Here is a 12,322-nt window from a genome sequence, read left to right as displayed (position 1 = left end):
GAGCAGCCCATAACAGCCTCGATGATGGCCAGGACTTGGAGAAAGTTCGTGCTCCTGTTGCATGAATGCATATTGCAATTGCCTGACCTGATTAGGTTAATTATTCCCAATCTGTATATGCTCTCAATCTGAACGAGCAATTCAGGCTCTAGCCCTGAATTATTCTTGGCTGAAACTCTGATGTACTGATGAAAGAGGCAGTCGCATGCAACATGTATTGCGCCTGTCTATAGTCTGCTCCTGACAATATCTCCAGAGTTTCACAGTTAATATTACAGGCAGACAAAGAACTACTGAGTAAAAACTGCCACGTATTGTTTCATGCCCTTCTGAAAAAGTTCTTCTCATATTATGCCATACCATGTGATAAGCTTTCAGTCCTCTGTCTACTAGTTTTAAGCCAGATTTGAGTCAAAACCTTTCTATATGTGAACGGATGGGCTACTTAGCTTATGCTTTCCCTGACTTAACTATTCTTTTTCAGGATTTCTTTTTATTGGCTCCTTCTACTAAACCCAAGAGCTTTTCCTCCTGGAATTTTCTAACAGCAGCGATAATCTGTATTTTAGTATTAATATCTGGTCCCATCATTTGTCAATGCCATGCATCCTTAGAATGAAGATCTTAGCATTTCGATATGAGATTTTAATAGTTCAGTGGGGAGGCATCCCATTTGTTGCATTTAGCTACCAGTTTCTTTTCTTACATTTTTATTGTTGTGTCCTCCTTTAATAAGATTTTAGGGTTTTATGAATATAGTTGCCTTTTTAAAGTCTAAATGTCCTGTAATAAAACATTTCTCAGAGGAAAAATTATTTGGTAATAGTATTTTCAGGCATCCTTCTGGAAATGAGTACCATACCAAAAATATTGGGCTCATCCCTTATCCATTAGATTGTCAAAGGAACTGGGGGAGCTGGCTGCCTGCACGCAGGGGACCCCCACAGCCATTCTGCTCCCTGACAGCCCCCGTGCGAGGCTTGAGCATATTTTGGCCAAACCGCTATACCACCTCTGAAAAATGCCTGGACGTGAGATGACAAACGGTGTTTCCCTGCAGACAGACCAGTTCTAATAGCTTTTCTTAAATGACATTTCACTTGCTCTGTCTCAGCATGGGATTCATAAATATTTTAATCATTCGTGACCCCAGAGCTAAATTCCAGGCAGAGCTGGGTTATCTCCCACATGTGCGGTGGGGGAGACGGGCTCTCCCCCTCACCCGGACCCCTGCACCGAGCGTGCCCCACGGGCAGCGTATTGCATTGCCTGGAGGAGCGCGGGTCGCAGCTTAATCATGGGGCACCAGTCAGCAAACTGCACCCAGCCCGACCGATGCAGATAAATACTGGTGCAGATTTCACCCCTGAGTGAAATCAAATTGACTATGAAGAGTTTTGGTTTTTTTAAATGGTGATGGTCAAGAGGCAAATGTTCCTGGGACACAGAGAACATCACTTACGCCATCCCAGCACAGATGGAAGCAGCAGCAGCACGTACCCCAAAAGGCATGGTGATGGAGAAAGAAATGAGTAGGAAACCCTCACTCTGTGATTTTATTTATCCTCTGCTTTTCCCCACCTCCTGAAATAAATGCAGGGGTTCAGGTTTCGGGATGCTTCGCAGTATGTTTGCATGGATAAACCAGCTACCGGTGAGCAGGAGCCGGTTCAGGTCTGTGACCGGAGGGGTACGGTGACCATTCGCTAACTTACATTTGTGCAAAGCAGACTGCTTGTTGCAGCAGCACGGCTATCAATCCCTTGAGCTGGTTAAATCCCCCATTAACCTGCGCTGGGTTGTGTCTCCTCTTTGCGTGCCACCGTGCAGGAGAGGAGGAGAAGGTCCATCTCCAGCGGGGCTGAGCCCGCTTGCCCGTGGGGACACCACGGGTTGTGGCTGGTGTGGAGAGACCAACTGCGGTGAGCACATTAGACCTGCTGCTTCTGCCAGCTTTTCCCGCATTAATTGATTTCAAAGGGATGGAGCAAGAAAAAAATAGTATTAGGCTGTGGCAGCCAGTACTGTTTCAGGCTAAGATGGAGTGGAGGGCTTCTCAGTCTCGGCTCTTTGGAAAAAAATAGATGTATCATGTCAGATCAAAATGACCATATTCTGGTCACAAAGAAATCAAGCTATTACCTCCCTGGGTGGAAGTTAGCAGCACTTCTCCTGCAGCTGCTGAAGGGTTTGCTAAAGAAATGAAGTCTGAGTGGCTAACGGTGTGAATGCATCTTCTATTTTAGGTGTTCCCTTGTGCCTCTGTCCCTCTGCTCTGCCTGCCTGCGCGGGCATGCCCACGCCTGCCCCTGCCGAGTGTTGTAGGGTCATCTCTAAGGGAGCCGGGGCTCCGTCACACACAACTGTTTCGCAATGTGAGTCTTCTTGAATTGCAGAAAGTACTTAAAAAAGGATGGGAAAACTCTGGGAAAATACCAAAAGTGAAGTAGAGACTGCGGCTTTTTGCAGTAGCAATTATTTTAAGTGAACTGCCTGTAAAGATTTTGCAGTTTTCAGTGTCGTTGGGTTGCGTATTTTGTGCAGACAATATTGTTAAGATGTGAAACATGCTAAAAATTGACCGATAAAAGCACCTGGACCTTTCAAACATAAATAGTGTGTATAAAATAGCTACAGAGCAGATGGCCTGGCTCCCTGCACACCTTGCTGACCAGAATACTCCAGTAACACACACAGCCAAAATCTTGCTGTCTTCAAAGCTGATCATCTGCAAAGGCAAGGGTTATCCTCATGCTACCCATTATCTGTTAGGCACTAACGCTCCTGCATACGCTAATTAGTATATCCTAGAGGGATAATGTATCCCAGGCTTGCTTGAACTTGTTAATACCCCAGCAAAGCAAATCACCTGCTCTAGAGCTCAGGCACTCAAAAGTCGGTTAGGTGAAAAAACCTGCGAGCTGAAGTCTGATCTTCGGTGGAAAGAGCCCAAAACACAGAGGGCTGGGTTTGCCAGCCAGCTCACGGCACTGCCTGTAGCTGATAAACAGGCAACAGAGTCTGTTTCTCACTCTCATTTTTACCTTGGATGCTAAGACCAAACATTACCATTCTGCGGATTAACGGGGATGTAAGGCTTTTCATGCCTTGTTGTATGGTTCAACAGATGTGAAAGGGAATTATCACTTCAACATGATATCAAGACTTTTTTTTTTTTAGCTGATGGCAGATTACTAAGCCTGAATTCTTGTTTAATTTTAGTGTGTTAATTGATGGGATAATGAGCATTGATTATATGTGTTTTGGCTGCGTCATTGCAATTACAGGCTCTGTTTTATTCATGAGCCAGTCCTAAAGAACGCACTAGAGATCTAAGACAGCTTAAACCTCTCAGAAAAAGGCTCTGAATTGTTTGAGTAATGACACTCTTAGATGGAAAATTAAAGGTTCTCTTTTCCCATGCTTTTTAAGATAATTAAAATCCAGGAACAGTAAGGTGGTGAACATCCTTATTCATTAGCCTTCTGTAATTTAGCTTCTTCTAAATGAGGAAAACATTTTAATTCTCTAGGCCATCTGTTGCAGTCTCCTTTGCGTGTCCTGTTACATAAAGTCTCATCCTGGGTAGTTTTAACATCAGTTTTGTATCCTTTCACCAGGAATGATGAACAGGATGAGGTAGTTGAAGTCACTACCTCTTAACAGACCACCCTGGGATTAAAACGGCTGCTTGGTCTTTTAGGTCAAAGTTATCCTGTCTAGACACCTCCAGGCAAAGGATCCGCAGAAAGGAGACCATGCGCAGAGATAGGCAGCTTGACAAGCTGTGTGTTTTCTAATAGCGCTATCCATGCCAATAAATAACAAAGTTCATCGGAGCCCTTCCAGTTCCTCTAATGTGCGACTGCTCTGCCATATGGCTCCGTGCTGCTTTTGGAAGCAGGCGGTATCCGTTCGGGTAGAAACCAAAGCAGAGGCTCCATGCTGGATGCTGCTTTGCAGGCAGTTGGGAGGAAGAACAGATCTCCGCTTTGTGCTGCACTGGGGGAATAAATATTGGAGCAGGAATGTGCTCACCTAGGATAAATGCTGGGTCAGGAACTGGGAAACGCTTGGTTTCTTACTCTGTCTATAGGAACAACTCACTTTGCAGCTTGGGGCAAGTTACATTAGCCCACGCTAGAAACGTTTCCTATTAAAATGATAATGTGTATAGCTGAATGGATTCAGCATCTTAGTTATTCCTGATGCAAAGTTACATCTCTACAGATCTAAGAGGATTCAGGCTCCATTAGTTTGGTTTCTTTCTGTCAAATTCTCACATAAAATAAAAGCCATGCTACTTGCCAACCCAGCAGCGCTGCCTTACAGGCTCTGCTTTAGACTGATGTATTTAGCCGGCTCTGTGATCACCAGGTAGCGTTTACATTATTGATAGGGCACGGCTGCAAGCAGGCTGCTTTCACAGGGCAGAGCTTGAATTCACCTGTTTGCTGTTACTCGAGTTGCTTAGAGATCACAAACACCCCGGCCTCGAGATGTGTGGCTGCAGAGCAAGCGTTCCCAGCACGAAGCAGTACTCGGTCAATCAGCCGGCTCCTGCTTCCACCAAAAAAAGCCCTTCAGCTGCAGCAGGCATGCCCAAGCGGTAAGTCATCACTTTGGTCTTTGCATCTCTGGTGATCTGCCATTTGTCTTGAAATTCATTATCTGGATGCGTTTGTCTCTATCACAAGCAGACTGTTCCGCTGTGTGTTGGCTGCTCCGTAATTAGTTTCCAGCACTTTAGCAAAAGTGAGCAGGCTTTAAGTTTAATAGAAAGCAGGGAGGTGCTTCTGACAGATGTGAGTCCTGCTGGAAATAAAAGCTATGTGCCTGCTCCAAACTGGGAGCACTGGTGAGTGGGGGATAACAGACCCCTCTGCACTTCCATGGGGATGGGCTTAAAACCGAGAAACTTCTTGGAGCTCTTTCATGTTCTGGAGAAATTACTTGAAGGATGTTGCAATGCCCCTCTCTTAAAGTTATTTAATAAGCACCTTTAATAACAACTCCAGGCTAGTTGCTTCGGTGAAGAATTAGGAGCTGTGTGATGTTGTGTGCTGCTTGTAAAGGCCATTTTCCTTTCCACTGTGAAGGAAAGCCAGTCTCTCTTGGGAAGCCCTTAGTTCCTGGGGGATTAAATGAAACAGAAATGAGCAAGCTCACTCATGGAGAAAGGATATACACACACACAATTCACCAGGTGATAACTGTGCCTCTCTTCTCTCTCACTACCAGCATACCTATAGCCAAGCAGCTGGCATCAATAAAAGGTAAGGAGACCCATTCATTGCCCCTTGGGGGTTCAGGTCTTCCAAGGCCACAGCCCAAGTGCAGTAAATGCTGGTGATTTAGCAGAGCTGCAGAGGCTACGTAGACCCTCGGCCAGTGCAAGATGGGGAGGTCTCCTGGGTTCCCATGTAATGTGCTCCTGCGTTGACCTGTGGCTCCTCTTCTGCCTGCCTTCCCGTTAAAAATCACAGCCCAAATCATCTGTGGTACCTGATGCTGAGGACTGTGAGGATGCGACTCAGGAGTGGGGGGCGATGAATCCGGCCAAAATCCCAAGTGTAAGGCTGAAGTGCAGTGCTGATGCTCAGACACAGGCATTTCTGTTCAGCCAGCCTTCCCAAATGGGCCGTGTTTTCCCTGGTACAGGATCCTGGAGGTCCAAACGCACCCAGGAGATGGCCAGCATGGCCTGTCCCCGTGGCGTGGCAGGTCCTTGCTGGATGCCCAGGGTGGGGATAGACCAGATGGGTCTCGCGCGTCACCCTGCGTTACTGCCCCAGCTCCGATGGAAAGCTTCCTTTCGGGCTGTGTTTCCGTGGGACGTGAGGCATGTTGCTGGCCCACTCCAAATAAAATCTGGGCCAGGTCCTCTGTGGGTATAAACAGTTTCAGTCTCATTAACTTTAATGAAACTACATAGATTTCCACCCACTCAGGATGGTTCTGACAGGTTCCTTTCAATTATATCTCAAATGCCACTTTTTCTGATAGGCTGATCACTTTTCTCCCCCCCCCCCCAGCTCTAGGAAAAGGCTCAGACCTTGAAAAAGCTTTTGCTACGGTGGCTTTGGTGTATAACAACTCTGCTGACCCCGAGGGCAAGCTCAGCAAAGCTGAAACCAAAAGCTTGCTGCAAACCCAGTTTGGGGGTTTCATACAGGTGAGGGGGTTTGGGTGAGCGGGTGGCACTGGGCTGGCACTGGCCGGCACTGGGCTGGCACTGGCCGGGCACTTTGGGTGCAGGAATGGCACCTCGGGCTCTGTCCTGCAGCTGGGCAGGCATCAGTCCGTGGGGTAATCCCGAGTGAGACTTTAATGATTTGGTACAAACATCTTCAGTGAATTAGTTGCTTTATGTTGAGCCTGTGTCTAACACAGGGCTAGAGGGGGGACAGCAATAAACCATGGTTGACGTGCCTGCTTGCATTTTTTTTTAAGAAAATAGGGCAATTGCAATTAAAAAAAAAAATCCCAAAGAAAAAAAAACCTCAGACAATGACAAGAGACTGTATTTATGAAGCGAACAAACCCACCGCATTTAACAAGGCATTCGGTAGTTTGCCAGAGCACTGGCCCAGTACGAGGAGAGCCAGCCCCGTGCCGCAGAGCTGTGTGCGCTGTTGTCACTGCTGGGAGAAAGGGAGCAGAAAGCACCTCTCCGTCGGTCACCCACCCGGGGTGTCAGTGGCAGCCGGGTATGGTGAAAACAGTTGTATTGGCACTTGTGGCTGTAAACTTCTTGCAGATGTTTTTTTCCTCCTCCCTAAATAAAAAAAACCCAAACAATTTTTTATCAAGTGGTAGAAAAAACTATGTAGGACTAGTAAAAAGAGCTTAATGAAGTTATTGAGAGACATGTTTAGGAATAAAGATATTCTTGATGATACCTTTGCTTCCAAGAATAACGAAATCATACGACTGGTTGGGGAGGGGGAATTGGTACCAAATTAGACACTAGGCACCTTATGGAAAAGGACTTGAAAATAGCAATGGCCAATCAAATTTGGAATCATGAGATGTTTTGAAGATTATTAAGCTAAAAAAATATCCTGGAACTTTTTTTTTTTCATAAGGAAATATGAATAAGAGACGTGATACATAATTTTAATAATCCCTTCCATTCCAACAGTAATGTCCAATAGGACAGAGAATAGCAGCTACTGAAGTTATATCTGTAAAATCAACAGTTTCTGAGAGCTTCACAGTATATTTGAGGACCTGCCTTGAATATTAAGTTTAGGAGGGTGGATTGGTTGGTTGTTTCCTCTCCCCAGTTTTACCAAGAAACGGGATTCCATTTTTTTCCAGCAGTTACCAGCTACGTCATCATCATCACTGCCAGATTTTCAGTCATGATTAGGTGTCTTTTAAAAGACGTATTCTGGATTCAGGTGGAAACTTTGGGGACTGGCTGCTCTCCTGCCTGGTTGCAATAATATTTCTGTTTGAGTTTCTTGGAATACCTTTAGAAAAACGAATATGAATGTGGACATAAAAACCTGAATGGGAAGATAGAAAAATACATGAATTTTTACATAGGTGTCTTTCTTTCTTTCTTTTTTTTTTTTTAAATGATGCAATTAAAAAAGGAACTTAATGCTTAATATTTTTTTCTTTTTTTTCCATTTAAAATTCTCCATAGGGCCAAGAAAAGAAACCAAAATACCAGGAAATAATTTCTGCCCTGGATGAGGAGTCAGAGAACAAAATTGATTTTGAAGATTTCATGATCTTGTTAGTCAGTCTCACTCTAATGTCTGACCTGCTGCAGGAGATCAAAAACGTGAAAACCACAAAATGATCAGTGCTTTAAAAGAAGAAATGGCTTGGCACTTTATAAGGAAAGCAGGAGTGAACCACACAGAGATAACACTGGGTGACTGGATACCCTGTGCTGGTTCCTTTTAAATGGAATAAAGCCTTGTCCAAACCTGGCTGAACTCACTCCTCAGTAGAAACGGTCCGTGGAGTGAAGTGTTGGTGCTCTGGTGTACGTGTCCGCTATGTACATGCTTTGGGAGCGTGTGCTTACTGGCTCCCAGTGGGTCCCAAGACCAGTTAGCAGCTGGGTGCAGCCCCCAGCCTAGCTTAATGGCAGGGAAAGGCAGCCCGTGCTCTCCCAGAGCTCCCTGCACCATTGTGGGGAGATGATGGGGAGACCGCCGCAAAAATGTGCGGCCCCATCTTCCTTCGGGGCAGCAACGTGCACGGCATGGCCGGTCAGCTCCCCAGGGCTTTCCCAGTTACCCCAGGGTGCTTCAACCCTGAGCAGAGTGATACCAGGGATGGGTTTCACAATTGGCAGTGACCACAAAATCTGTTGCAGCCTTCAGTAAACATTTACTTTAGTCTGCACGGTTTCCAACCCACCATTAACACTTCTGAAAGGAGCATTTATTTATTTTTATTTCCTCCTCCAGCTGAACTCTTAATTGAGTGATGGCTATGGAAGGAATTTCAAGTCCAGCATTTGCAATGCATCTTTGGCAGTGCTGTGCTTGTGTGACCAAAGGGATGACTTAGTTAAGTGTGTCTGTCAGCTGAGACTGTTGCTTCATGAAACTGTGAAGAGGAGAAACCAGATAAACTAAGAGGTGGTCCAGACTAGGGATGGTGGGGAAAAAGGACGGCCAGTAAAGTGTTTGTATTGGAGCTGAGTGATATTGGCTACCCAGCCATGGGCTTGGTTAGGGCCAGAGCCTCAGTATCAAATGCTTATCATCCTAATCTTTGGTTTGATTCCTACCTACAAGGTCCTGGCTGAGAGCCAACACTTAGCCCACTGTGACATCCCTTTGGGCCACAAAAAGCAGCGTCACACCCCAGGACCAGAATATCCTCTGTAAAAATTTAACAAGGCTCTACCGAGACAGTTAAGATGAGTGAGCCAGCAAAACATTGCAACCCTTTTCATTTTCTCTTCTTCCTTGCCTGGAAAGGAGAAGACAAGAATAATTTAGCTTTGATGTGTAATTTTTTGAACAGGAAGGGATCAAAACCTTTGGTGTTAAAAGAGGGAAATTAATGCCAGCTGAGTAACAAGACCTAACTCCTTGACATGAAAGGGCTCTTAGTGTTTTCAGAAGCTAAGAGGATGTTTTTTAATGGATTTTGGTGGAAAGGAAAGACACATTGCAGTAGGAGACTGGCAGCCAGTTGTTTTAAGAGGGAAGGTCTGTGTCTTTGTGCGGTATGGGATGGAGCTGAAAGAAGAAAAGCAAATGGACACGGTGGGGTTTGAAATGAAGCTCAGCAGGTAAGGTGTTGCTCTGTGGGACTTGAACCTCAGCCAGGACATGCCCTGGCCTGGAGGCTAAATGTTCACAAATGGTCTTCTACAAAATACCCCTTTGTATTAGGCAAATCCCTTGCTCTGATGGTGGGTTGCAAGAACAGGCAGTATCAAACGTGCACCAAGAAGTGACAAAACCCGCAAGCAGCCGTTTCTGTCCGTTTGCTTGCTCATGGAGATGTCCCTCCCGTACACCTCCCACTGAGGGACTGGTGGCCCCGTGCTGTGAGGATGACTGCCCCCGTGGGGCACACGTCAAATCTCCCAGAGATGGGCTATGGGAGCACAGAGATGGATGAGGAGGGCAAACCTGTCCTGGAGACCATCCCTTCTGTGTTCTCTGAGGAAGCGGACCTTGACCAAGCACACCAGATCAAAAGGAGGACTTAATCTGGTAGCCTCATCCATGTGGGTATCACAGCTTCATATTGACAATGTGTCCCTAGTGTTGCTCAGTCTCTTCCCCCATCCCCTTGGGTTTTGGCCAGGTGGAAGATCTGTGAAAGCTTAAAATATCAGCTGATGCTCCTTTTCTGGGCTAGAAAGATGGATTGAATGTGATAGTCCCTAGAAGGCTTTCCCATTACTAAAGCAAAGAAAACACAGCACAGCCCTGAAAAGCTTGTTCGGGAGCCACTGGTGACTCTGAAAGCATAAATTTCCTAATATCCCTCTGTTACAACAAAAAGTCAAAGGAACAATATTGTGAAGCCAATTAAGAAAGAGCTGTTTGAAATTCCTAAGGCACTAACACAGTTTCTGTTATTGCTGAAATGTTTCTTAATCTTGCATGACTTGAATTAATGACTTAAGAGCCTTTTATCAGATCAATTCACTCTGTCATCTCATCCTGTGCAAACCCTTTTTATTCTAATGCAGTGTGTTGTGAGCTAGCATCCTGAGTCCCTGGCTTCGATCAAAAGCCCCTTCTGCTAAGCACAGTGAAAATCCAAAGTAAGAAGCAATTCCTGAACAACTCAATAGCAAAGATATTCAAATGGTAGGGAAGGAATCAGAGGCACAGAAAAACCAAGTGCCTTGCTAAGTGCATGTAGCAGAGCTGGAACTGGATGCCAGTCTACACTGAGCTTCTTGCACAGAAGACCATGGCTTTCCAAGAGGCACTGTGATAGTTTCTGCAAGAGTTTCTGAACAAAGTGAATGGGGTGTGCAAGGCTTGAACTGCATCAGCCCTTGAAAGTCCCGCCTGATGCTCAAAAGCAGAAGGATGCACTTGGAAGAGCCCCAGCATCTTCTTATAGTTAGGAGTAGGCAGAAGTTTGCAGCTCGGCTGTGGAAGATGCTCTTTTATTAGCTCAGACTATTTGTGGCTGCCCTGAGCACTCTCAGCTAACGGCTTTGAAGCTGATCTGGCGTAGACAGCATGTCTGGCTGCATCCTCGGGGAGCTGGCTAAAAGCTTGCTTAAAAGGCTACTGTTGTGCTTTATTTTGTTCCTAGCTTGCTCCTATTGGAAGCGATGGGAGTTCATCATCGATTTCTCATAGCAGAGCCCACGCAAGTGCTAAGGAGTTGAGCAGGCAGCTAAATTAATGAAATCTGCAGGCTCCTCTGCCTCAGCAAGTGTGAACATCGTATCAGGATCTGATACCCCCTAGAAGTGAAGGCAGCATGAAGAGCAGCTAGTCAAAACCTGACCTCTGTGGGCTTGGAGTTGGGTTGGGATTTGTGCAGCTACACCATCCAGGTGTAAACAGCCACCTTGGGAGGCTCTGCAGACTTCGGATCGAAGTTCAAAGTTCTGTTCTGAAAAGTCTGAGTCATCTCTGCAGTTACATGAGGTTTCAGATGACTGCCAGAGGAGAAATGGGGGTCAGGGAGAGCTTCAGCCTCAGATCTTCAGCTTCCATTTCCAAATATCAGCTCAGGAAGGCAGGTTCACTCTCATGCTTTAATTAGAACACCCCATGACTTCTTACTTCCTATCTGGCCTTAACTCTGTGGCTTGCTGGACTTGGAAGGTTTTGAAAATCTGGCTTTAGTCTAACCTCTAAGGTGCTCTCCCAGATTGCAGGGGAGCTCTCACATCCAGTCCACTGACTTTCAAAGGGTGAATCACAGCAGTTTTGCATGTTGAGCTTTCTGCCTGGACCCTAGGGCCACATGCACTGTGCGTGCAACTTTGCATAAATCTTTCAGGAAAGAGAAATACGCTCCCCAACTGTCTCACTGTTGTTGCACCTTCAGTAAGACCTCCTGTCCGGGGCACTGGAGCCTGGATGCTGAGGAAACCTTACAGTCCGAGAGACATTTTGCCCATCTCCTCCTCCCTCAAAGCAAGTGTTGTGTTACTTTTTCACGTAAAATAAAACTCGCCTTGGTTGCACACACTTTGCATGTGTGTGTGTGATGCACACCCCCACCTGGGTACTTCCACGTGTCGTGGCCCATGAAAGCTTCTTGGCAGCTGCTTGCTGCATCCACTCAGGTGGTTATTGCAGCAAGTCACTTTGCAGGGAGAGGTAGAGGTTTGCATCATAGCCCACCAAGCTAGCAGTTAAATTGTGGCTACATGGTATGAAAACCTTCTTCAGGAGTGTCGGAATGACTCAGAAAGATGCTATGTGATGCATCCCCTTAGGAGCTCGCTACAGAGCAGATGAAAAGCTTTGTCCCAGAATGATGTTCTCTCCAAAGTGTGATGGTTTGTGAGCCACAAAGGAGCACTCTGTAACGCCTCCTGGAAAAAAGAAAATCTCTCTGTTTCAGGCTCAGTCAGGAAAGCTAGATAAAGAAGAGATGGTGGTTTTATGGCTTTCTGAACTGACAGCTTTTAGTTCCTGCATTGACTTTTACTGCAGTCAGTGGTTTACAAGGTTTCCAGCAAAGCTGTGTCTTCTCTCCTTTCTTTATTCATCCGCTGTTCCCTCACCCCGCAAGTGTTTATAGCCCTAGTTCTGAGTCCTCCTCCAGCAAAGGTAAACAGCAAATGATGTTCAGCAGCCAGATACACCAGGCTGTCTCTCTAATCCCCAACCGCACAAAACAGCCATTA

At 45.9% G+C, this 12,322-nt stretch overlaps 1 protein-coding gene across 1 annotated transcript; it reads left to right on the top strand.

Moving 5' to 3' along the window:
- The first annotated feature begins 950 nt into the window (after positions 1-950).
- SNTN (sentan, cilia apical structure protein) lies at positions 951-9,059 on the top strand. Its single transcript, XM_069811960.1, has 4 exons — positions 951-4,609; positions 5,242-5,276; positions 6,036-6,175; positions 7,658-9,059. The coding sequence occupies exons 1-4, from the start codon at positions 4,500-4,502 to the stop codon at positions 7,814-7,816; spliced, it is 444 nt and encodes a 147-aa protein (XP_069668061.1). The 5' UTR covers positions 951-4,499; the 3' UTR covers positions 7,817-9,059.
- Positions 9,060-12,322: the final 3,263 nt, after the last annotated feature.

The sequence above is a fragment of the Haliaeetus albicilla genome, chromosome 24 (assembly GCF_947461875.1).
Source record: "Haliaeetus albicilla chromosome 24, bHalAlb1.1, whole genome shotgun sequence".
NCBI classification, from domain to species: Eukaryota; Metazoa; Chordata; class Aves; order Accipitriformes; family Accipitridae; genus Haliaeetus; species Haliaeetus albicilla.
Note: the sequence above shows the minus strand (reverse complement) of the source record. Positions and strands in the feature narration are given on the sequence as shown.

Bases quoted from the DNA above. Each gene is read 5' to 3' on its own strand.
- SNTN (XM_069811960.1), top strand. From the start codon at position 4,500: ATGTGTGGCTGCAGAGCAAGCGTTCCCAGCACGAAGCAGTACTCGGTC. The intron at 4,610-5,241 runs GTAAGTCATCAC...TCTCACTACCAG, and splicing joins GCAGCAGGCATGCCCAAGCG to CATACCTATAGCCAAGCAGC. The intron at 6,176-7,657 runs GTGAGGGGGTTT...AATTCTCCATAG, and splicing joins AGTTTGGGGGTTTCATACAG to GGCCAAGAAAAGAAACCAAA.